The following is a 25123-nucleotide window of genomic DNA, read 5'->3' on the forward strand; positions in this document are numbered from 1 at the left end:
TTTATAGTCTTAAAAGTTAAGAACTTCAAAGGCTTTTTTTGTTTATGTGGGTTACATCTATCAATATTACCATATTATAAATTAAAAGATCCTTAAAATATTAATTCATTTAAAATAATAATAAACCCATTCCATTTAACATAGATATCATAAAAATGAAAAACAGCTATATTAAAAAACCATTTTGCAAGAAGAGTGGATTGTTTTACATTTTTACAAATCTCTTTAATGACTCTGACTTAATACACAGATAAATTCTTATACCTGCTTCTGCATTCACTCTCTCGTGATATTTGTTTTGGATGAAGTATATGATAAATATCTGACCTGACCTGACATAGACATGTAGTTGTAAAGGGAGTATTTTAATGCCTTTTTAATTAATTATAATACCATGCTTCAGCCATGTGGAAAGTATTGATTCAGCAGATATGCAGAGCTTCCAAATGTTGACACAATTCACTCTACAATATCCAGAAAATCATATTCATTAATATAAGCACCAATCTCATCAGAGAATTCTTTAACTATTTTGAAGCTGTCAAGCTCACAGGATACAAGTTTTCCAAAAGTCTAAATTTTACTCAAACACTCAAATGTTGTCATTAGCAACAAATACTTGGATTTTCCTTAATGAGACAGGTGCGTTTTATTTTTGTGGAAATGTCTAGCAGATAGCCCAGTCTGAATAACCATAGACTGGCTGTCAATCATTCTTTCAAACATAAATGATATTCCATGAGAAAGGCAGCTAGTTCCATTTGCATTTCCAGCGATGGCCTTTCCAGACAGCGTGGCCCTTCAGTGTGTAGCAGGAATGCTCTGTGCAGACTTCCCATTTTATCACACAGAATGTGAAAATGGCATGTGCTCAAGGGTTGAGATTTAATAAGATTATTATTTATTGCTGCTTAATCTGTAATAATTTTTTTTAACCACAAGTGCATGGCAGTGAAGAAGACAATGGCTTCTGGGGAAGTTTGATACCACCGCCATGCTTCATGTCAGACGGTCGGCAGTTTCACCCATCGTTGCTTTTGCTGACCATCAGTGCAAATGTCAGCACAGTGAAAAAGGCACATAGTGCCTGCCAGTGTGGTGAAAATATTTTTGACTCCACGGATACCCTGAAAAGATCTCTGAGATCCCTGGGGCTCCATGGGTCACTGTTTGAGAACCACCACTATAAAATTACTAAGGATTACTCAGGCCATGAATGATATCCCTGGGCCATCACGACATCCTAGAGTGTTTCCCAAGTCATCAGAGTTTGCTAGGAATAAATGTACAGTATGTAATGTGTCCATCAATTACTCAGAATAGTTTATTTAAAAGGGAACTTATTTACCAACCATTTTGGAGCATTTGGAATATTCTGTTGTCTTAGTAGACACTGATGGTGAAGAATGTTAGATGCAGGAAAAAATTGGCCTCAAAAGCAAGAGTAAAAAAGCAGTACGCTTCATTAAGTCTCTTGACTGTAAGTTATATTTGTGGAATCATGCTAAATGCAAATAGACAGATCTGTATTATTAAACCTAACTATGCCAAGTGGAGTAGAAAATTATACAAAACTCACTCTCCTTCCACACGTTAGCAGAGCAATGAAGAGCTATGGACATTTATAGCCAAGCGTTGCCAGCCCTCCCCCCCTCAAAAAATTTAAGGTTAATGTTGCTTAAAAATCAGAACAGTATATCCTTATGTGTAAACTATTATTTTTTTAATAAATAAATATTTTTTAATCTTATCTGTAACTGGCAGGAAGTCATATTTTGATCTTCAAGTCGTCACATGTTTATGAAACACGATCTTGTGCTTAGCTTTCAAAATTAAATTCAAAGAGATTGACGTGAGTTAAAAATATTTTTACAAACAAATGTGATGCAACCTTAAGACTCTTCAGCTGATACACTTCAGAGAGGAGAAGCAGGAGAGCAGTGATGAAAGTGGGGACAGCTTCACAACTTCGGGATGCTGGGTGTTGATTACACAGCTGTTTGCTTTGTGCTAAAACATTGAGCTATTCATCTTAGGTTTGTGTCCTTTTCTGTATGTGTGTTATATTTCAAAATTTAAAAAGTTAAAAATAAAAAAGTCTATACAAAAACACATGCCCAGTACAAATGTGAAGACTTTGGTGGCCTGGGAAACCAAGCCCCTTCTGGGACTTCATGTAGAATATGAAGTGTCATCACTGGTTGCCCAGCTGTGCTTGCCAGCTAACCAGTGTCTAAATCATGAGGGATAAAATTGTTTACATATTTAATTAATCCAAGAAACTATACTGGACTGTGAATGAGATAAATGAAAAAAACGTTTTTCCAGAGACTGTATTAATGACTCCAGCTTGTTTACCCAATGATTCAAGGCTCATCCCCTGCAAAGTTCAACAGGATTTACAGAGGGCCTCTCTCAACATTTAATTTTAAACCTCATTTTAAAACCTGGAGAAAAGAAATCTGTCAAAGTAAAGTTTACTCCAATTCACAACAGAACTGTTTCTTCACTAATCATAATCAGGTATGTTCTGCGATGTAAGTGTGGGTTGATTTTTGGTACTTATATACAAGCCCTTACTTGATTTGTTTCAATATGAGTTTGTATAACTAATTTACGAAATAAGTATTCACTTTGTCCAAAATACGCACACACACACCATGCCTGATGAAATACACTTTTGTGATCACATTTATACCTAAAGACCCTGAATGGTATCTTACTGTACTATGTGTGTCTCTTAAAAATGAAAAACTCTTGCTCTTCTCTCTGTAAATATTTTTAAATTCCAAACTTGTCACTCTTAAATTTAGTGTATTAATTTCTACATGGTGATTTATAAAATAACAACAAAAATTACAGATCGAAAGATTATGCAAATTTAATGGAAGAATAATCTGTAATTCTTGTTTGCATAGAAATAACCTGACCGTGATGGATGCTGTGATGGTCCAGGGACAAGGAACCACCGAGAGCTTGAGGGTGGCAGGCAAGCTTCCGGGTCCAGGGAGTTCCTTACGCTTTAAAATCACAGAAGCATTATTAAAAGATTGTACAGATAGTGAGTATTCCTAACAGTTCCAAGGTCAAAAATTTCAGCATTTGTTTCCAACAGTAAATAATTCCAGAAACAAGGACAGTATTTCTGTATGTGTACACGTATCTATTCGTGATGAACACTTAAGATTTTAAGGAAACACTCTGACTTGCTTTCAGGGTTGTTTGTTTTGGATCTTAAGAGATTTAAAGTATCAATATTCCTTGCATGCTTTAGGTGATTGACTCTGAGTGTGAAAAATAAAACATAATTAAATTTTTGCCATCTAAAATGACATAGCAAAGTGGAGTACTTCCTGATGAAATCTGGGTAATAGCTGATGTCTTTGGCGTGAGGAGGTTGTCATAACCTCTGGCATATAGTAGTTCGTGGAGAATGTGTTAATGGTTTGGACCTGGAGCACATGAGAGCAAAATTTATGCACCCTCCTGATTTTTTTCCTTTAGGTTTGAAACTAAGAGAACCAAATTTCACATTGAAAAGAACATTTAAAGTAGAGAATACAGGACAACTTCAAATTCACATAGAAACCATTGAAGTCAGTGGGTACTCATGTGAGGGATATGGCTTTAAAGTTGTTAATTGTCAAGAGTTTGCACTAAGTGCCAACGCCTCTAAAGACATAATCATATTGTAAGTATTTTTTTATAAGGTATAATGACTCACTAGCTTCTCATTAACTTTTTATACTCGAGTTGTTCACACTCTGTAGAAAGGTATATTTTCATACTTAGAAAAATAAGCTCTTTATCCACAAATGTATTTGCTGTTTTTTTTCCACTTAATCTTCATGTCTTTGTTTTCAAAATTGTGAAACTTTCTCTATCTCCAGAGTGGATCAGGTAATCTAGGAAACCAGTTTCAAAATTATTTTCAGGGTCGTATTAAAGCATAAGGCGTTGGTAGGAAATTGAGTGTAAATTCGCAGTCTGAGCAACAGAGCGAACGCTTGTATCCAGTGCAGTTTTTCCATGTTGTGCAGTGTAAGAATGTGTGATATTCTGGTTTTGAATCATTATATCGGTAATAGTTGCAGCATATGTAGTAAAATGTAACCTCTGTCTCCTTAATTGAATGGTAATTTCATGATCTTCCGTGAATATTGACATAATAAGTAACTACCTTACCCCATGTAAGGCATAATACTTGGCACCCAAAGGCACAGTGAGGAATGACTCCTTCCCTCAGGTGCAGATCATCTGGTTGGGGAGCATACAGTTAACAAAAAATAAAAGAATTGGGGCAGAAAGCAGTACTGCAGGAGATGAAGACAGGATCACTAGGGCTAGGATGGTGTACACAAAAGGCATTATTGGGAATGTATCCTGGGGGAAGAGTGTGGATATAGATAGAAGAGAGAGGGAAAGGGACAGGAAAGAAACGCAGAGGCCACTTTCTGAATTAATAATTATGGGGAGCTAATTATTGTTCTTTTTTTCTGTAATTTCTCCAGTTATCCACAGAATATAGTTGTTTTTGTTATTAACTTCATGAGATAATGTTTTCTTCTTAGAATGAAGAAGTTGAGTATAAGTATCAAACTAAAATTCTGTGTTGTTTCAAAGGCGTATGAGATTGGTATTGTATTTAAACTGTTTGGGGTATGGTTTTAAAACTTAGTCTTACTGCCATCATTCTGTTTTAGGTTTACTCCTGATTTCACAGCTTCTAGAGTTATTCGTGAACTGAAGTTTATAACAACGAGTGGCTCTGAATTTGTATTTGTATTGAATGCATCCCTTCCGTACCATATGTTAGCAACCTGTGCAGAAGCCCTCCCCAGACCTAACTGGGAGCTGGCTTTGTACATCATCATCTCAGGAATAATGAGGTACTTGTGTCTTCTTTTGAGGTTGGTATTCAGGCATCACTTGACACTGTTTCTCAAGTGCCCACTGTGTGCCAGTCACTGTTCTGAGAGCTGGGGATCCACCAGCGAACAAAGCAGACCTCTGCCTTAGTCGAGCTTACATATGCTAGAGGAGCAGTCAGAACTGAACCCATCTTGGGTGGTAGATACGATAAACAGAAGCCTTTTCTGCCTTTGAAATTTGGTATACACGTTAAGTACATGTTAATTTCTTCAAGGAAAAAAACACTCATAATTTACCAGGTAAAGTTTCTTGATTTGGGCATATGTAATTTACTCAACATAATAGTATGTTTTTCTTGAATCATACCTGTGCAACATGAAACTGATTAGAAATATTTTTTAAATCCTCAACATCCTTATCTTTTTTTCAGTATATTTCTTTATGTGTTTTGAGAATTAGAGTTACTCACCTCTAAATTAATTTATATTGTTAGCCCACACATTCTTTAAGGGAGAAGAGTTGGCCTACAGAGTTAAAACCAAAAAGATAAAAGCTGCTTCTTGGTAAAAGTTTGGAAAGTATCCTCCTGACACAAATAGTGATTTCCTCTAGATAAGCCTCTGTGTTAAGTCGGCGTTCTGAAAAATTGATGTGCACACTTTTATCTGTGGCACATTGTGTCTTCTCCACTAAAAATTGTCACAGGCATGTTTGGTTTTTATATCGTACTGTACTTTACCAAGAAGCTCTGCCTTTCATATCAGCTTTTGTTATTCTTGCACTAACAAATGAACCCAATTCTCTGACTTCTGTACCCGGCAGTGCACTGTTTCTTTTGGTAATTGGAACGGCCTATTTAGAAGCTCAAGGAATTTGGGAGCCCTTCCGAAGGCGACTATCTTTTGAGGCCTCGAACCCGCCCTTTGATGTGGGAAGACCATTTGATCTCAGGAGAATCGTTGGTATTTCATCTGAAGGAAAGTATGTGCACGTGCTGGAAATAAATGCTCTAGAATACGTAGATTTGGCTTGTGTAATTAAAGGAAGAACCAAGTTTCTTCCTTTCTCGGGGGGGGAAGTCTTAATTCTCATTACTTAATAATACCCTGTGTATAGCTCTCAATTACTAAGAACTCATAGCAAATACCATGTTTTTATTATGGTAGTGAGGGTTAAAATATTCTTGGTTGTATCACTGACTCGATTCCTAAATTTTCAGATAGAACAAACCTATAGAGTTGTGAAAAGCGTCCTATTTCTTGCCGTTTTTTCCTCACGGTAGTTTATATTTGTGGTGGCTATACTGATGAAATAAAATTTTTTTAATCTTAGATTTTGTAGGTTGCTGTTTACTGATCTGCAGTTGGTCCTTTTTTCAGCTTGAACACACTCAGCTGTGACCCCGGTCACAGCAGGGGGTTCTGTGGAGCAGGTGGCTCGTCATCCCGACCCAGTGCAGGAAGTCATAAGCAGTGTGGCCCGTCAGTCCACCCGCACAGCAGCCACAGCAATAGAAACTCAGCTGACGTGGAAAACGTCAGAGCCAAAAACAGCTCAAGTACCTCTAGCAGGACTAATGCACAGTCGGCTAGCAAAGCAAGCCCCCTTGTCTTAGATTCCAGTGCAGTGGCCCAGAGTCATGCAGCAGGCAGAAAGTCCCGAGGGCCGAAGCAGAGCCAGCACAGCAGCCAGCACCATGTCCACAGCCCGCTGGAGCAGCACTCTCCACCTCCACCACCACCGCCAGTGCCTCAGCACCAGGAGCCACAGCCAGAAAGGCTGTCACCCGCCCCCCTCGTGCACCCTTCCCACCCAGAACGTGCCAGCAGCACAAGGCACAGCTCAGAGGACTCCGACATCACCAGTCTCATAGAAGCCATGGACAAGGACTTCGACCACCACGACTCCCCGCCCCTAGAAGTGTTTACAGAGCAGCCGCCATCACCATTGTCAAAAAGCAAAGGTAATCGTCTGTTCTCACTGTCAGAGAAGCGCGATGCCTGAGGGGAAAGCTAGTGCACGTTTAAGAGCTGCTGTGATCGTAGTTGTGAGAAACAGCTAATTCAGTAGGTGTTCTGGCTCAAGTTTCTCTCCAGTATTGGACTTCAGCGCTTCCCTGTCAGAATGCAAGTAGAGGTGTCCATTTATCATGAAAGATATTTGTGTTTCTTAGATTACTTACCACACTGAGAAATTTATTGGACATCTACTGTTTTCCTTTCCTGCCTGTGATTATTGTGGTGTTGTGGTAGGTTGAGCTTTTTGTTAATTGTTAAAATAATTTTTACCGTAGTGGTAAAATGGATATCGTCTGCCCTTTAACTCAAAACTAGGATTCCACTTTAGAGTAGGGGTTGGCAGACTACAGCCAGTGGGTCAAATCACCGCCTGTTTTTGTAAATAAAGTTTTGCTGGAACACAGCCATGCTCATTCGTTTACGTATGTCTGGCTGCTTTCCGAAGTGCTGCAACAGCAGAGTTGAGTAGTTATGACATACGAGGTCCACAAATGTGAAAATATTTACTGTCTAGCCCTTTACAGAAGAAGTTTGCTGACCCCTCCTTTAGAGTTCTGCATACTGTATTAGTTATCTGTTTTCTCATTAACAAATTACCCCAAAACCTAGCAGCTTAAAACACCACCATTTACTGTCTCACAGTGTCTGTGGGTCAGGCATCTGGTACAGCTAGGCTGGGTTCTCTGGCTCTCATAAGACTACGATCAAGGTGTTGGCCAGGGCTGAAGACATCTTAAGGTTCAGCTCAAGGTGGACCTGCTTCTGAGCTCACTCTGGTGGTTGATGTACGATTCAATTCTTCATGGCCTATTGGACTGAGGGTCTCGATTCTTCGCTGGCTCTGGCCAGCAGCCTGTCCTCTCCATAGAGCAGCTCAAAGCAATTGGCTTCACCAGAGCGAGCAAACAAGAAGGCAAAAGAGAAAACAAGCTGGCCCAGTGAAAGTCAGTCTTTTATGACCTACTCCTGGAAGTGACACCCATCAGTTTTGCAGTATTCTCTGCTCAATAGAAGTGTGGCCCAGCCCACGCTCCCGGAAAGAGAATTCCACAGAAGCATAAATACAGTACCAGGAGGTGGGGCTCATTGGAGCCCCCTTAGAAGTCCACATACCACACATATGTAGGTGGGCTGATTAGTAACTTCCAAAATCCAAATGTAAAAACTAGTAAATGTCCTCTAGCTATATTTCAGTTCAGTCCCTTAGAGCCTGAACTTTTTTGCATCTTCCCTTCTCTCCTGTGGCAGCCATGCTAATAATGTTATTCCAAGTGTATTTAAGTACCTCCCTCGCTGATGTACCAAGGACTTAACACAGGGAACAGGGAACATGGCAGCCCCAGGAGGTCAGAAGAAACCTGACGTCCCAGAGCCCAGGGTTTTCTTCTAGAGAATTTCTTAATCCCAGTGATCCGAAGACTAGTTGTGTTGAGTCCTCTTAGAATTACCTGCATTTGGATTTGTAAAACAGTAAAATGTCTTGAATGTTATTTAACTTCTTCCACAGAAATCTTTTTTTCTGTTAACTCATTATTAATAGAGCTTATACATTTTAGGGTAATTTTATAGTGGGATTAAATGAATGCTTAAAGTTCTTGTTTTTACTAGATCAAGTTACATAATGTGTTTTCCCATATTGAGGGCATGGATAATAGAAACATATATTATCCTTTCTGACAGGGAGTTTGGCAATCAGTGGAATGCTCCTTGCCTGTGTCTAAGCTGGTCCTCTAACCTCAGTGTGACAGGTCCATTTTTATTTTCAGGGTCATTCCTCTAGAGTGTAAATTTTACAATTAAAAAATGCTTTTTAATTTTCACAGTGGTCCTAGAGTCGACCTACTAAAAGATATTTAATGATGGACCGTGGATACCACATTATTAGTGACTCTTGTCATTTCTAGCTTTGGAGAGTATTCACAGTGACCTCTCGTCAGATGAATGTGACCTCCCTAGATCCCGCCGTCTCCGAGTTGAGTGGCTCGCAGGCCAGCCAGCCATTTCCCTGGTTATGCCTCCAGTCACTATTCCTTGTGAAGGTGGAGCCCAGAAATGCCCTCTGTTCGTGCCTGGCCTAAGCAGGGCCTCATACAGTTGGGCAGTCATTAGATTCTGTACTTCTGTGGTTTCTCCCCTGATAACTGTAAGCCCTAGGGACTGGGCAGCGGCCATTGCTGGATTGAGGGTTAAAACCTCAGAAAGCTTTGAACCTGGTGCAGTCAGTTCTCAGTATCTGCATTAACTGAACAAGTAGTGCAATCTGCAGCCATCCTTGTTTCTACCTTTGGCATCTGAAGGGTGGCTTTATGTAGGGTCGGAAGCAGCAGAGTGATGTGGGGTCCCAAGGCCAGGGGCTACCATCAGTCAGGCCCAGATCAAATCCTGTCTCTGCCACTTACTAACTGTGTGACATTGGAGAAAATTACTTCTCTGAGTCTCCGTTTGTTCTCTTTAAGATGGAGAGGATAGCTACTACTTACTTTGTAGGGTGTAGCTACTGCCATGATAGTTATTAGGGAAGGAAATGGTGCACACCATCTCTAGCCTGCTGAGTGGAAGGTGGCTCTGGAACATCCCAGCAGAAATGTCTGCTTGGAACATGGTCTTGAGGGTAAGAAATGGAACAAGCAGAGGGCTAAGACTCCTGAGAGCAAGGCCAGCAAGAAGGCGGCCAGCAGACAGCATGACAGAAAGCAAGTGGAAGATATGGTTAGCATATCCCAGCAAGGCCAGAGGAAGCAAAGTAGAACAGAGCCTGGCAGTTAGGACATTATTTGACCTTGGCAAGAATAGTTTCTGTGAAGTGACAGGACTAGAAACCAGGTTGCTGTGGCTGGAGAGTACCTTTCACATCAGACTGTTAACAGTGGCCACTGCTTAGTGTATGTGTTGGGGGCGAGTGAGTGAAAGGGAGTGTTTACCCTTTAATCTGTAGTTTCCATGTTCTTTAATTTTTAATAAGAATAAGAGATGCATATATTGTGTGGTAGTGGTTTTTTCTGTTTTGTGTTTTTTGGTGGGGGTTTTTTTGGTGAGGAAGATTGGTCCCGAGCTAACATCTGTTGCCAATCTTCCTCTTTTTGCTCGAGGAAGATTGTCACTGAGGTAACATCTGTTTTTGCTTGAGGAAGATTGTCACTGAGCTAACATCTGTTCCCATCTTCATCTATTTTGTATGTGGGACGTTGCCACAGCATGGCTTAATGAGCTGTGTATAGGTCTGCGCCCGGGATCCAAACCTGCAAACCCTGGGCCGCCAAAGCGTAGTGTGCGAACTTAACTGCTATGCCACGGGGCCAGGCCCACGCGTGGTAGTATTTTTAATGACAAAAAAAATGGAAAACAAGGTGCTTGAAAATATCTACGGCTCAAGGACAATGTTCCAGACAGGACTGCACACGCCTCGTGCACCTTGGTGATTGGCGTTGCTGTGTCTGCAGTGAGGAAATACAATCTGAGAAAGGTAATGTCAGGCAGATATGGGAACCAAGCCCAGGCCTGACTGTAACCCCTCAGATGGTAACTGCACTACACTGCCGCCTCCAGAAAGGAGAAGCAAACGAGATACTTGTGAAAACAAATGCCCAAGGAGGTGGGTTGGCATGAGACCCAGTTCAGTAGATTATAAAAGCAGGAACGCTTATTCCTCAGGCATGTTGATGCAGGCGAACTGATAGAGATGAAGAGATGGCACAGGGGAGCTTTTATTTGAGCTAAAATCACAGCTGCTGAGCCTAAAGGGAGAAGCGGTAGGGTAGAAACAGAAAGTAGAGCCACTTCAGAATAGTCACATTCCAGATAGCTGAGATTTCTGTAGCCGGGAGTCCAGGGCACATGAGAGTTGGATTTGCAGAGCAGCCCCTCGGGCAACACTGGGGACGCCGCTGAGGGTCTCCATGGCACTGCCGCGAACCTCTGTCTTTTCTCTCCGTTATGCTCTGCAGTCCACAGGTGCAGACTGAAGGCTGGGTGGATGGATTGAGACAGTGTTGGAGTTCTACAGGACAGGGACAGCAAAAAGATACAGGGTAAGAATGTCACAGATGCTCGCAGGAGAGTGGAGGATGTGCCAGGCTGTGTGGAATTAGCAGGATAGGGAAGGACCTTAATCCAGAAGAAACCTCACAGACAGGGAGAGCATGAACAAGTCAAGGGCTGGGAGATCCAACAAGTCAAATTGCAGGGATCGTGGAAGCAAGAGGATGATAGGAGACTGAGGCATGAAAATGAGGCAGGAGAGTTTAGGGTTTCAGAGAAAAAGCAGTTCTGGGCAATAACAGGTTCTTAGGTGCAGCCTCGGAAATGGGATGTGGAAGAGTAACAGAAGTAAAGCCCATTGGCAGCAGCAAGGCCACAGAGCTAGAGGTCCACAGTCCCTTACACGAGTCTGGGAGTCACCTGTGTTTGGGGATTCAGATTTTTGGAAAGGTATACAGTGCATATACCATGTAATTCAGAAGACTATGAAAGTAGCCCCACGTCAGCTCAGCTTAGGCTGTGCCACCAAAAGAGTTTAGTCATCAGGGGCTGATCCAGTGGCCTGGCGGTTAAGTGCGCATGTTCCACTTCAGCGGCCTGGGGTTTGCCAGTTAGGATCCCGGGTGCAGACATGGCACTGCTTGGTACACCATGCTGTGGTAGGCGTCCCACATATAAAGTGGAGGAAGATGGGCACGGATGTTAGCTCAAGGCCAGTCTTCCTCAGCAAAGAGAGGAGGATTGGCAGCAGATGTTAGCTCAGGGCTAATCTTCCTGGAAAAATAAAAAAGTTCAGTCATCAATTTTTGTTTCTAAATGAGTTAAGGAAAAAGAGCTTTGAGAGCTTTTTGAAATTTGGATTTCAGAGTCACTGATAAGAGAGGTCAGTGAGTGAGTCTCATGCCAGGCTCTTTAGTGAAGAGCCAGGAGATCCTTAGGCTATGGTGGAGAGGCCGACAGAGTGTGTAGGAATGGAGTGGGTGTGTAGTTGTCCTAGATGTAGATCGTTCTTGGTGCATGGATCTGATTGGTCACCCTCCCCGCCCCACCCCCCCGGCCTTCCAGGCTGCATGCTGAGTGACAGACAGACTAGATTCAGAGCTAAATTACAAAACCCATCCTAACCTCTCCTCCCTCCAGAAGCAGGGCGTCTGATAAGTATGGGTGAAGCCTGGGCCTTGCTCCGTAGGCTTCCCACTCCCTCCTCTACTAATGTTTATAGTCCCACAGGCAGAGCTAACCGGTCCTCGGAGTCAGTCTAACCTGGTTTGTCCAACACAGGCAGAGAAGCTGGACAAGAGTGAGCAGAGAAGAGGGCTAGTATTGGCCCAGGGAAGCTGGCCCTCTGAGGTCAGCTGGCCACCTGGGGCCGGAAGTGCAGTGGCTTACCCACATAGAGGAGCCATTCCCTGGAAGAGAGGGTATGGGGTGAGTCTGTTAAGGCCTTGCTACCCGGATTTGCAGTCCAGGACCAGCAATAGTAACATCACTTGGCAACTTTTAGAAATGTAGAATCTTGGGCCCCAGCCCAAACTGCTGGGTTGAATAGGAATCTGCATTTAACAGGATCCACGGGCGATTAGATAACCTGTGTTTAGCCATTATAAGCCCACCCACTAGTGGAAAGTAACCAGTAAGTGTCCTTGGGAGGTGGGCACTGGTCCCATCTAGTGGTTTTTTAGGCAGGCAAGGAACTGCCCTTAAAGGGGTTGGAGAGAAATACCTAAACAGAAGCACAAAAGCTGTCCTCTCCCAACGTTAAATTGTAGTCAGTTTGTTTTATGAATGTCCATGATACTATTTCTAGAATAAACAAATCCAAAATCTAATTGAACGTCTTAATTTTATGAAAACCCTAAATAATTGTCCTCTGTATCCTATGAAGTTTGGGTTGTGCTACCTTTTTTCCCTAGTCTGGTGTACGTTATGGGTTCTGCTTAGTGCTGCAAACGGTATACCGATGAAAGAAGAACCACAACAGAATAGATCATGGGTCTTTCAAACTCAGTATTAACTCCTTCCCTGGGATAGAAGTAAGGTTTTTTCACTTAATAGGAATTCTTTTCTACCTTCTATTGGGCTAAACAGGCATCTTTGCTATCTAAGCACAGAGATTAATAAGAAAAAATAATGCTTGCTATAATTTTGAAAATAATATTTACTTTAGCTAAAGAGCTTCTGAAGAGTTTTCTTCATATGCACTTTTGGCGTGTTTTAGTTTATCATACTCCTATAAAGGTATTATTTCAGAATAAATAGAGGAAAATAAATTTACATGACCAGTACTGACTCAAGTAAATTCTGTGTTGGTCTGTATAATTTATTGGCCTCACTTTAGACCTTTTAAACAGCCACAAGATGAGAAGGAAGACACATTCCTGCCGGAATTGGTGATTCTGTAGAGATTCTCCAGAATCTCCCGTCAGGTGTTGTCACTGACATTGCCTAAGCCTGGACTTGGGTCCACAGCTGCCGGGGACTGCACGTGTTCAGAGAAACCATTGGCTCTAGTAATTCACACTCCCCTGAAGCAGTTCTTTTGGGTGGAAATTAAATGAAATGCTTTAAAGTGAGAGAGAGTCAACCAAAGCAACTTGCCAAACTAGTGATTACAAATTCATTTTTACACTACTTAGTGAAGACAAAGAAAAAGTCAACGAGCAGGACATGTTCTTTAAATTTATAATTCAGTTTGCCTACTTTTAAAATGATTGGAGGTGGTTAAAATTATTAAAGCACATTTATAAAACAGTGAAAGTCAGAAAGTAGTTATTTTTTTATCTGTTTGCTTTTAATTATGGTGCTATCTCAACAGAAACCTAGAATAAAGTTTGTTGTTACCATTAAGTATTAAGTTGAGCTGCAAATTTCCTGGCAGCTAAGGGCAAAGTAAAACATCATTATGTAGTTCTCATGCAGAAAGAGGAAGTATGAGAGTTCATCTGAAAAAACAGCCTTTGTTGGCATTGCATTCCTGCTTGAACCTGAGGACACTGAATGATAGAATGGGCATTGTGTCTTTATTGAGGAGAATATGGGACTGTTCCCCACACAGGTGCTCTATATTGACTGGCCTCGTAACATGAAATCATGACTCCTCATCTGCATCTTGCTTCTCAGATGTACGCCTAGCCGCACCCACACACACAGCATTTATGCTGACTGGGGTGTGTATGTATTCAGTTCCCAGTTGGGGTATCTGATAGGGGTCAGAACTTCACTGCGAGGTGAAAGTGTGAGACCCAGGAGCAGTGGATAGCACTCGGTCACAAATATTTAGCAGCCTGCCTTGTGTTCTTGTACACGCGTGTTAGCACCAAGGTGCCCTCCAGGTAGAGACAAATGTTTTTTGTCTATGAAGAGTTTTGAATTCACTCAATTATTAGGAAAAATGTACTTAATTAGGCTTTAAAGCAATGAAGAAACTGTTTCATTCTGACCATTTTTAAGAGCAGGCATAGCAGCCACCAACTGAATATCTGATTTGAGGAGAGTTGCAGAAAGTATGCCCTCTCCAAGCTGGATGGGAGTGTTTCGTACTAGCCATTGAGTCTTGAATGATTATCAGGTGTTAGCAGGGTGAGGTGGGTTTTGGTGCCTGGCTTTCTACCGTGCACCCCTTTTTTCTCTCAGGTCTTCTGCCATAGAAGTGTGCACACAATGAGCAATGAAGTACGCTTGTCTTAATCACCATCAGGTACCCCTTAACCTCCTCCCTACCACCTCCCTGCCAATGACAACTTAGGTGGAGAAAGAATCTTACGCTGAGAGTCCAAGTGAGGCCTCTTGCTTCCCTTCCAGGTCTGAAACTTCTTATCAGAACTTGTGTATTTGGGCATGGCAGGAGAGAGCATGAGGTGGATAGTTGGGGCTTCAGAAGGCACCCAGCTTTGCTCTTCCAACCAGCCATGTGAATGAGGGAGAACGGCCAGCGTTTTCTGAGGGAGGGACGCACGGGGGCATTTAGACCTCTTCTTGCCCCCTGGAGGCAGGACGTGAAGACAAGAGCAGGGGAGCTTGTCACGTGAGAGCACCGGCCAGCCACACGTCAGAGTCTGCTGTAGCTCGTCATAATAGCCTTGTCTCTGGCAGGCTTATCTTCTGATTTGCTGTGTAGACGGGCTTACACCCAAATCATTCTGTCAAATAACTGTTCTCACTTTCTTTTATTCAGGCACACAAATTATATATTTCTAAAAGTATTAGTAGCCTAGGACCCATAGATTATATGTAGAAAATAATTTTCAGTGGTAGTTATGTTACAAAGAAGTTTGTGTATGCATAGATTGCAGAAAGCAGCAAGTTTTCTGAAGTATGTCAAAAGCCATAAAAAGAAATAATGCACACACATCATTTGAACCAGTAAGCTTATATCTGGAAATTTAGCATCAGGAAATAATCTTACATACACCATATTTTATAATGGTGAAAAGTGGAAACTGCCTATGGGGCTGGCCCGATGGTGCAGCGGTTAAGTTCACGGGCTCCGTTTCGGCAGCCCGGGGTTCGCCATTTCAGATCCTGGCTGCGGACCTATGTCCTGCTTGTCAAGCCATGCTATGGCAGGCATCCCACATATAAAGTAGAGGAAGATGGGCCGCAGATGTTAGCTCAGGGCTAATCTTCCTCAAAAAGAAAAAAAAGGACATTCCTAAATATCTAAGGACGGGGTTTGTAATTGCAGTATGTTAACTCATGCAGCGTGTCATTTAAAATAATCATGCCTAGAGTGTCCATCTGTGATATTAGGCTTTGAGAGAAAACCATTGTCCACTTCATACACTGTCCTCCTCCTCTCTTCTCAGTGAGGGAAGCAGCGTATGGCAGTGGTCAGTTGTGAGGTAGACCTCTGTAAATCTTTCATTTTTCTCGGACAAGATTAGAATGAGAGATGCAGTCCTTGGCATGGTGAAAAGAAAATTGGAATAGGGTTTGGAAGGGTGCCTTTCAGGCCAAATGGACCTATTATTTGCATGAGAAAAAAAGTGTGTTTAGCTTTTTAAAGGTAAACACTTGGTTCGTTCTGAAGAATTAATATAGTTGGCAAGGATTAGTACTCACCCCATGAACATGCCACAACTTGGTTACATGTGAGCTCTTGGGGACTTTTTGCTTTTAAATTTAACTGAGATGCACTGTTTTTTTTTTTACTTTTTATTTTGAGATAATTGTAGATTCCTATGCAGTTGTAAATAATAATGCAGAGAGATCTCTGTACCTTTTACCCCATTTCCCCCAATAACATGTTGCAAAACTGTAGTATCACAACCAGGGTATTGCTATTGACAGAGTCAAGATACAGAACTTTTCCATCACCACAAGGATCCCCTGTGTGCCCTTTTCTAGCCACACCCACTTCCCTCCCCCTCCGACCCCCTCCTTTCCCCCTCCTTTATAGCCATTAATCTCTTCTTCTTTCCTATAATTTTGTCGTATCAAGAATGTTATATAAGTGGAATCATGCAGTTTGGTATGAAGAGTGACTGATTGAAACCTGCATAAGTTCCTCATAAAGCATCGAGAGGGATAAGCTTTTGGTCTTGAGGTAGCAAGTCACACTGTCGGTGTATTTCACTGTTGAGAAAGGCACAAAATCAACTTGTGCAGCTTGGCAGACACTGGCTGAGCACTTGCCACGTGCTGGGCACCATTCAAGGCGCTGAAGATGGAGGGATCAGTAAGGCCTGATCTCTGCCTTTCAGGTGCTTAGACTGTATGAGGAAGAGCGCCAAGGAGGTCAGCGTTGACCAGGGGATCAGCCGGCATCCTCCATCAGGAGTCTAGTGACGGTGGGAGTAGGTAGACAGAGGGTGAGTGGCCCCAGGGACAGTTCATCCAGACAGTGGTATGAAGCCTGAGGAACCCGTCACTCGTGCTGGATTATTTCTCCAGGCCAGGCAACAGATGGAGAAGTCCTGAGCTGAGGAAGTGTTCGTGGGGGTGAGGTAAGAAAGGAATTAGAGATTTTAAAGGGAGAATCCGTTTGACTGATTAATTGATGGTGATGCTGAGTTGTTTAGATAATTTCATCCAGATAACTCAGAATTCCCCAAATTCTACTCTGAACTTCAGGTACCTTTCCTTCTGAGATACCCATAGGATATAGACACACAGAGGTCTTGAGAAGTAGGAAATGAGGCACCACGTTATCACCAGCAGATCTTGTGCCCCTGGTGCCCAACACAGATGCTCTCCTGAGTCCAGGTGGAATTTATAGCCTAAGCCAGGAATTCTCAAATTAACTGTCATTACAGTCACCTAAAGGGCTTGTTAAAAAACAGATTGCTGGGCCACCCTCAGAGTTTCTGGTTCAGTGCGTCTAGAGTGGAACCATAGACTTTGCATCTCTAACAAGTTCCAGGTAGTGCTGATTCCACTGGTCTGGGAAAAACGCTTGGAGAACCACTGACCTAACAAAAGGTTTTAAAGGGTCTCTCCTCTGCCTAAAGCCCAGTCATTACACTGGAAACCAGCCCCTGAGGAAGAGGAGAGACCCTTGGGCACAAGCTTGCCTGAGAGTCAGCTTCCTCCCTCACCCCACCCAGTGGCAAAAGGAAGGCTGAGTCACCCGTGTGTGCAGCCTGCCGGGCACAGTGACCCTGCCTGTGGGCGAACATGGGCCCGTCGTCAGTCTAACCCAGCCAGATTATTAGTCCTTTCTCTGGGGAAAGCACGCTCTCCCCTCCCGCTGACATTTGGATTTGGGAATAGAAGCAGCAGGAGAAATCATACATGACGGTGAGGTAGCTGCTAGGCTGAGTGGTTGGATGGCCGTTGATACTGTGGACCAGTGAGCCTCAGCCTAGTGGCACAGCAGAGTCACTAGAGGAGCTTTGTAAAAACATCCCCACATCTGGGTCCCACTCGAGCTGCTTTAATCGGATTCTCTCAGGGTGGAGTCCATACAGCAATGTTTGTTAAAAGCTTCCTACGTTATTCTGAAGTGCAGCAGGTTAAGAACCAGTATTATAGACTGAGAACCCAAAAGATGCTTTTAGGATATTTAACTCGGGCTTGGACATTTTAGATTTGAATTGCTTATGTCAACTTAGTTAAAGTGAGCCATGGGAAGAATATAAAGGGAAAAGAGAAGTTGTTCCAAGGGTAGGTCTCAAGGGAACACCAGCAAAGAAACAGCCACAGAAACGTCAGGAGAATCACAGTGCCGGAAGAGGAGGAGATGCTGGCTGGGTCCAGCAGGGGCGGGGGGCTTCCAGAGCGTCCAGCGGAACAGAGAGGGCTTGGAGGAGGAGGAGTGCTGGAGGTCATCGGCGTGACCGTTAAGGGGTTATTGTTCACCTTTTCAAATCATATTCGTTAAGGTGCTGAGGACAGAAGTCAAAGTGCAGCATGTTAAGAAGTTAATAAGAGAGGGGCATTTGGAGGTAAAAAATGTAAACTACTCCTTCATGAAATAAGTTTTTTAACCCAAATTTTCAACTTAACTATTGGTTTAAGTATTTCTTTTTCCCCTTTATTTGTGTGTCCATGGCTTCAGGGAAAAAACATTTCCAGCCCTTTCCTATTGAGAAGAAAATTTCAGGTTACTGTAAATACAAATCGCTTATACAGACAGTGCCTCTGACCCCGCGAACCTCAGCATGATAAAACTGTAGAACTGCAGGTGGGAAGCTCGCTGCATGCCGGTCGATCTTGGTCCTGTGGTAAAGTCAAGTGTTCTAAGCACGAATTATTGAACTCGCAGAATCTGAGACATCCTGGGGCTCGTGGGCCCAGAGCAGGGCAGCCCCCGCCCCTCTGCGGGATGGAGAGGAGCTCTGGGTGGTCAGGCTGGGCAGGAGCTGTGAAACCACCGGCCGGTCTTCTGCTGAAACAAAGGCTTCTCTGTTTTTGCAATTTAATGTCCCAGTTATGGTTTGACTTCTGATACCTCCTGGAGTCAGTGGGAGAGTAAATGATGAAAGGACATTTCCTGCATATCAGTCAGAACCGTACTTATTCTTTTTCTAGGTTGGGCTCAGCAAACTGTCTCTGTAAAGGGCCAGAGAGTAAATATTGGAGGCTTGGTGTGTCACAAACTTGTCTCTGTTGCATATTCTTTGTTTCTTTTTTTCAACCACTTAAAAATGTAAAGGTCTTTCTCAGCTCACAAACCACACAAAACAGGCCGCAGGCCAGATTTGGGCCCTGGGCCGTAGTTTGCCAGCCCCTGTTCTCGATGCCAAAGTTTGGATGTCTGGTACCCATCAACAGAGACCATAAAACATCAGGGTTTAATAAGTTACATAAAGCCACCATTATCAAAAGGACATATTTTAAAGTGACAAAGAGAGAATGGGCTACACTGTGGCTCGTGTGGCTTCTGCGGCTTTATGCAGCCTGCCCGCCCAGGGGGTTTTGAGGGTGCAGTCTGAGGAACTGGAATTGGAGATTTCTCTGCCGCTGTCTGGACCGGCTGGCCTGCAAGCTCCGTGAGGCAAGGAGTAAGTTGTTGGTGTTCACTGCTGTTTTCCCAGGACAAGGAGCACTGCCTGGCAAATAGGGGGCACTCAGATGTGTTGTCTCATTTGTCTTGGGAGCATCCATGTCTTGTAAAATAATAGACTTCCTGCAGCTCTGTTTTGTTTTCCGTCCATGTTTAACACAACATGGCGTTATGTGCCAGGCACTGTTGGAAGGGCTTTGTGTAATTCCTCCTTACAGCACTGTGAGGTCTGGTCTCCCCCGGCTTGCAGTTGAGAGGCCAAGACCACACAGCCGGTTAGGAGAGAGCCAGGATTTGGACTCGGCCGTCAGGGCTCTGCTGCCGGGGCTCTTAGCGCCCCTCAGGTGACACACTGGGCAGCTCGTCCTCTGTCACCATCAGGCTTCCATCTCCAGGTTTGAAAGGATCTCTGATTTTCTCTTCCATGACTTTTCAAGGCTACGTCACCCTCTGGGGTATGAAAAAGTATTCTGACAGACAGACATACAGATTTGTCAAGACTACTGAATTTGCCAAAACTCATTGAACTTACGCTTAAAATGGGTGTATCTTATTCTACGGAAATTGTGCCTCAATAAAGTTGATTTTTAAAAATATTCCAATCAAAAAATCAAATGTGAATTGGAAAGTCTTAATTAGGGAAGAAATAAAGAAAGCTTTATTATCAGAAAGAGTCCAGCCTTTTTTAAAAAGTTTTAATGACTGTTTTCTGAGCTATTTAAAAATTAAAGAGTTATTTTACTTTGACTTTCGTCCCCAGGGAAAGGAAAACATCTTCAACGCAAGGTTAAACCACCTAAGAAGCAGGAGGAAAAGGAGAAGAAGGGAAAGGGAAAAAGCCAGGAGGATGAACTGAAAGACTCCTTGGCTGACGACGACAGCTCCTCCACCACCACAGAAACCTCCAACCCCGACACAGAGCCTCTCCTCAAGGAGGTAGGGCCGGGCCTTGCGAACGGATGAGGGAAGGAAGTGTCTCCTGGAGCACGTGACACTCTGTCTTTCTGATGCAGAACGAATGTTTTATATTTAACATAATGCCCATGTTCTGAGGATTAGTTCTCAGTGTGCACAGGCGTGCTGAAATGGTCACTCGAATAGTCGCTCTCCTGCAGAAAGCGGCCACAGCTCTGGGGGTGCATGTTTTGTTTCCCTCAGGGAAGGACATTTGGAAACATGTTAATAAAGTAAAATAGAAGTTGGGGACACTGCTTGAAAGTTAGGGGTTATCTAGAAGAGTAACTACTCTGGCTCCTGAAGTTTGTTTCAAATTTTAAGTATCAAAAGAGGATGAGAAGGAATTACACCATTTTAATCACACTGGACTTCTGTCTTATCACTGCTGGCCCACGCAGGTAGAGCAGTCCTAGAGAGAAATGTGGTCCAGGGAAAGACCCCAGGTTTCGCAGTCACATCAGCACATCAAGAAAGCTGCCTCCTGAGGCCAGCTGGGTGACATAATGGTTAAGTTCGCATGCTTTGCTTCAGCGGCCTGAGGTTCACAGGTTTGGATCCCAGGTGCAGACCTACACACCACTCATCAAGCCGTGCTGTGGTGGTGTCCCACGTACAAAATAGAGGAAGATTGGAACAAATGCTAGCTCAGGGACAATCGTCCTCAAGCAAAAAGAGGAAGATTGGCAACAGATGTTAGCTCAGGCCAATCTTCCTCAGCAAAAAATGAAAGAAAGAAAACTGCCTCCTCAGAGTCCTCAGCTCTCAGAGTGGTCATTAGCATCAGGAATAATATTGCAAAATGCCTGGTACATAGTGGGTGTTAGGTAAATGGAGAGTTGAGTTCCTGTTGTGAATATGTCTGAGAGTGTGAGGTATAAGTGATGTGAAGAAAAGTAAGGGCATAGTTCTTTCATGGCATTTTTATATTTAGATAACTATATTTCAAATTTAAAATGGGGCTAATATAGCCTTTTATGTTGTAGACCAGAATTTCTTCTTCAGTTTTAATGCAGTGACATAAGGAGTCATCTTACAGAGATCCCTCAGTGTCATCTGCATGTGTTAATTTTTAGAACAAACTTCGTCTGTAACTTACTTTTCTTGTCAGCGGCCTTGCCCTTGGCATCCTGGCAGTGGGTGTGGCTCTCCGCACGCCCTCGGCACAGCCCACAGCTGGTGTGGAGTCCGCACTTGATGGCCACTTGAACGTGTTGCTTCAGCCAGCAGGATGCCTCCTGCCAATCTTTGAGTGGGTCCCACAATCACAGGAAAGCGTTTTCAGCACAGGCTTTCTTACAACTTCTCCTCTCTTTCTGCCTTTCCGGCTTTTTTCCTAACCCCTCCTCCGTGGCCCCCTCTCCAGCTGACCTCACCTGCAATGTCCTGGGCACCCAGTGGCATAATTCCCACCTCTCTGGGGTTCGTCTCCTCCTGTTTCTCCCACCTCCTTCCCTGTCATTTGCTTCCCTACAGACGCAGCTCGGAACTGCCATCCTCCGTGTGGCCTCCATACCGCTACCCTTCTCCCCTCTCATCGGTTTTTACTCCTTCTCAGCACTCTTGCACAGAGTTCGTGTGCTTTTATTTCTTCGTGACTGATCTGTTTACCAGTTGTGTGTGTTTTCTTCCCAACTAGATTACGAACTTGACAGGTCATTCTCTCTCGTCTGTCTTTTCCAACCCTGTTCTGCCCGTTCACTCAGCAAACGTGCGGAGTACCTGAGTGCCAGGCCTGTGCTGAGTGCTTGGGAACAGCAGTGGACACAAGACCAGGTTCTTATCCTCAGAGAGCTCACAGTCTACGAAGTTCTTGATGAGTCAAGTGTTCAGGAAATACTTCTTCAATAACTCAGAATAGTCTCAAAAGGTGTATGGGCAGGAGGGTGTTTTAGCCCTTTCTCTGGTTATTTACTCTTGACAGTTAAATAGATTGACCTGGTGTGACCTGTTAGAATCCCGGCTGCCTTGATGACCATAAACCATGAAGCTGGACGCTGTTGGGTAGACTCTATTCACCATGTGCTTATGCTCCCCTGTACAGACAGCTGATCCCTTTTGCTGAGTATGTCCTTCCCCTACTGTCCCCGGTTAGCCTCAGTGTATCCTTAAACACAGTGCTGCTCAAGCTCTGTGCTGAAGTACCAGGTCTTTTTTTATTTCCAGTGTGTCATGTATGTGGTCCTACTGCACACAAGTAGTACACACCCACTCCATGTTCAACTCCCCAAGCAAGTTCAACAATACTGAATGAATAGGCGCCCTTCCGGAGACAGTCCACTGATCTCATGATGCCGCAACAGTGTCACATTACTATAAAAAAAGCATAAGTGCAGTTTCTGCATCTACCCAGTCTCAGACCAGGAACAGTAGTTGGACCAGTTGAGTAACACAGCTTTAAGATGCAACTTGGGTATGGCCTTCTCAGTCCAGGCACCACACTCAAGCCAGGCAAGACAGCTCTTCTGTGCCCCAGACATGACTTGTCAATATACGAATGAGCATTTCTATACGAAGGTACAAGTTGATTGATCCCTAACTGTCATTGTGTCTCCCTCCTCCTAGACTTCACAGTCCTTGGGGGAAGGGACTAGGCTTTCTTGGTAACCCCATTGCCTGGCACCAAGTGGGTGACCAGTAAATGTTTGTGTATTATGTGAATGAATAGCTAAGCCCGCTCCCATTAATGTGAGTAGTTGTTGGCATTAAACCCGCGATAACACTATTGAAAGCCACAGTGTCACTTGTAAGCACGTACTGAATGGATGTGAACACTTAGAGGTGCACGCACTGTTTTCTTGCCCTAGATTTTTGTTATGCTCGGGATTAGGAACATTGCCAGAGTGTTTAACTTTATATTTTAATCCTAGCTGGAACTTTTCTTGTAAATAAAGGCAAGGGTTTCTTCCCCAATACTTAAAAATAAGAAGCTACCAATTTTCCACTGCCACCACCCACCCTAGTCAGGATATGAGTATAAATTAACATGACTTTCTTTGTAACTCAGACTCAGCAAAACATAATTATGGTAAATTAAAGGCTAAACAATTGACAGAACCACAGTCGTCAAAGATAGTTTGAAGAAAGGATTCTATCGTTTTTATCCATACAGTGTGTGTATCTGCTACATCTGTGGTTTGTGTCTCCACCTTCAAATGGGACTATATCAGTCATTTTTATTAATCCTTCTCAGCAATTAAATGTAAATTTTTTACAGGATACAGAAAAGCAAAAGGGAAAACAAGCCATGCCCGAAAAACCTGAAAATGAAATGTCTCAAGTGAAGCAAAAAAGCAGAAAACTGTTGAATGTTAAGAAAGAGATCCCAACAGATGCGAAACCCAGGTGAGAGACAGATGAGTGCAGAGAGGTAAGGTAGATGAAAGAAATTGCTGGTGAAAGCTCGGTGATGTTTTTGTTTGGTTGGTTGTGTTTTGGAGTTTTTTGCAACAAAAGCCATGTACCGCATCACGTTCCTCTTGGGTTATTTCTAATGCCTAAGAGTCACTGTCATTGTTGAGGGACAGCCACATGCTTCTGATGTCACATATGTCAAAGGTAAAATTAACAACTTATTGCAAAAATGTAGGTGGCAGTTCATTCCTAGGCAGAGAGCCATTTCACTTCTGCACGGAGATGACCTTGAAGGTTTAGGCACAGGTACGAGCATAACCTTTTTCAGGAACAACTCTCACTCTGCTCACGAACCCACAGCTGCAGGTGGGACCTAGAATTCCATAAATTCTAGAATGTGCCATAAAACTTGGAAGAATTTATTCTTACCTAAAAAATGCTCAGGGCAGATATAACCAATCAGTCAGACATTACTACCATGAAATAACTCCATTCCAGTCCCCGTGGGATGGGATTCTGGTGGGCCCCACAAGGAGGCTTGCTGCAGAATGTTTCCGCAGTTAATGAATGTGTTGAATTATTGGGTTATCAACTAAGGTTTCTTCGTACTTTCATTAAACCTTGGATCTACCTAATAAACTCATTTTAGGGCCGGCCCGGTGGCTCAGCGGTTAAGTTCACACGTTCCACTGCGGCAGCCCAGGGTTCGCCGGTTCAGATCCCGGGTGCGGACATGGCACCACTTGGCACACCATGCTGTGGTAGGCGTCCCCACATATAAAGTAGAGGAAGATGGGCACGGATGTTAGTTCAGGGCCAGCCTTCCTCTGCAAAAAGAGGAGGACTGGTGGCAGATGTTAGTTCAAGGCTAATGTTCCTAAAATTAAAAAAAAAAACTAATTTTAGTTTTAGTGTTGTTAATAATATCCTTCCTAGTTCATCATATAAAATGGCCATCAGCATGGAAGTCAATATTTGCCTTCTTGTGTGATACGTGGGCATTAACCCAAGAAGTTGAAGGAATTAGGTATAAGTTAATAAAGGAAGACATTGTTAGCATTACAGTCGGCCTTAGATTTGTGAAAGGTCTGTTCTTACTCTGATTCTGGGAACAATACCTGAGCTTTGCAAAAACACCAATAACCTAGACTCTATCTCTAGATTGTACAGTCTAACTGAAGAGGAACAGTCTGTTCTGTGGAACCAAAAGCTAAGAAGAAATTAGTGATTACTGCAGTAAAATTTAACCCTGTCCCTGAACTTATGAAATAACGCAGCGTATGGCAGTGACTAGCATTGAAGTCTTTATACCTAAAATTTACTCCTGTGCAAATTGTTAGTTTGAGTAACCCAGTCCCTCAATTTTTTGAGAACGATCTGACCCGGTTAGAAGGAATATCAAGGGGTGGATGGTTGACACTTGGATCTCTCCTGAGAAAAGTCGGCCTGAGGCCCTAATTGGTGCTAATATTCTGGTGCCGCAGGACAGGAATCATATTCA

At 43.2% G+C, this 25123-nt stretch overlaps 1 protein-coding gene across 5 annotated transcripts in view; it reads left to right on the forward strand.

The window, feature by feature from the left end:
- TMEM131 (transmembrane protein 131) overlaps window positions 1-25123 on the forward strand; it is a 224564-nt gene that overhangs the window by 185126 nt on the left and 14315 nt on the right. For all 5 annotated transcript variants that reach the window (XM_070572092.1, XM_070572093.1, XM_070572090.1 and 2 more), the window contains 8 exons: window positions 2372-2523; window positions 2919-3061; window positions 3505-3691; window positions 4704-4889; window positions 5695-5853; window positions 6252-6835; window positions 20075-20250; window positions 23486-23613. In XM_070572092.1, coding sequence (XP_070428193.1) covers window positions 2372-2523; window positions 2919-3061; window positions 3505-3691; window positions 4704-4889; window positions 5695-5853; window positions 6252-6835; window positions 20075-20250; window positions 23486-23613 — 1715 coding nt within the window. The remainder of the gene's footprint in view (window positions 1-2371; window positions 2524-2918; window positions 3062-3504; window positions 3692-4703; window positions 4890-5694; window positions 5854-6251; window positions 6836-20074; window positions 20251-23485; window positions 23614-25123) is intronic.

This window comes from Equus przewalskii, chromosome 14, assembly GCF_037783145.1.
Source record: "Equus przewalskii isolate Varuska chromosome 14, EquPr2, whole genome shotgun sequence".
Lineage (NCBI taxonomy): Eukaryota > Metazoa > Chordata > Mammalia > Perissodactyla > Equidae > Equus > Equus przewalskii.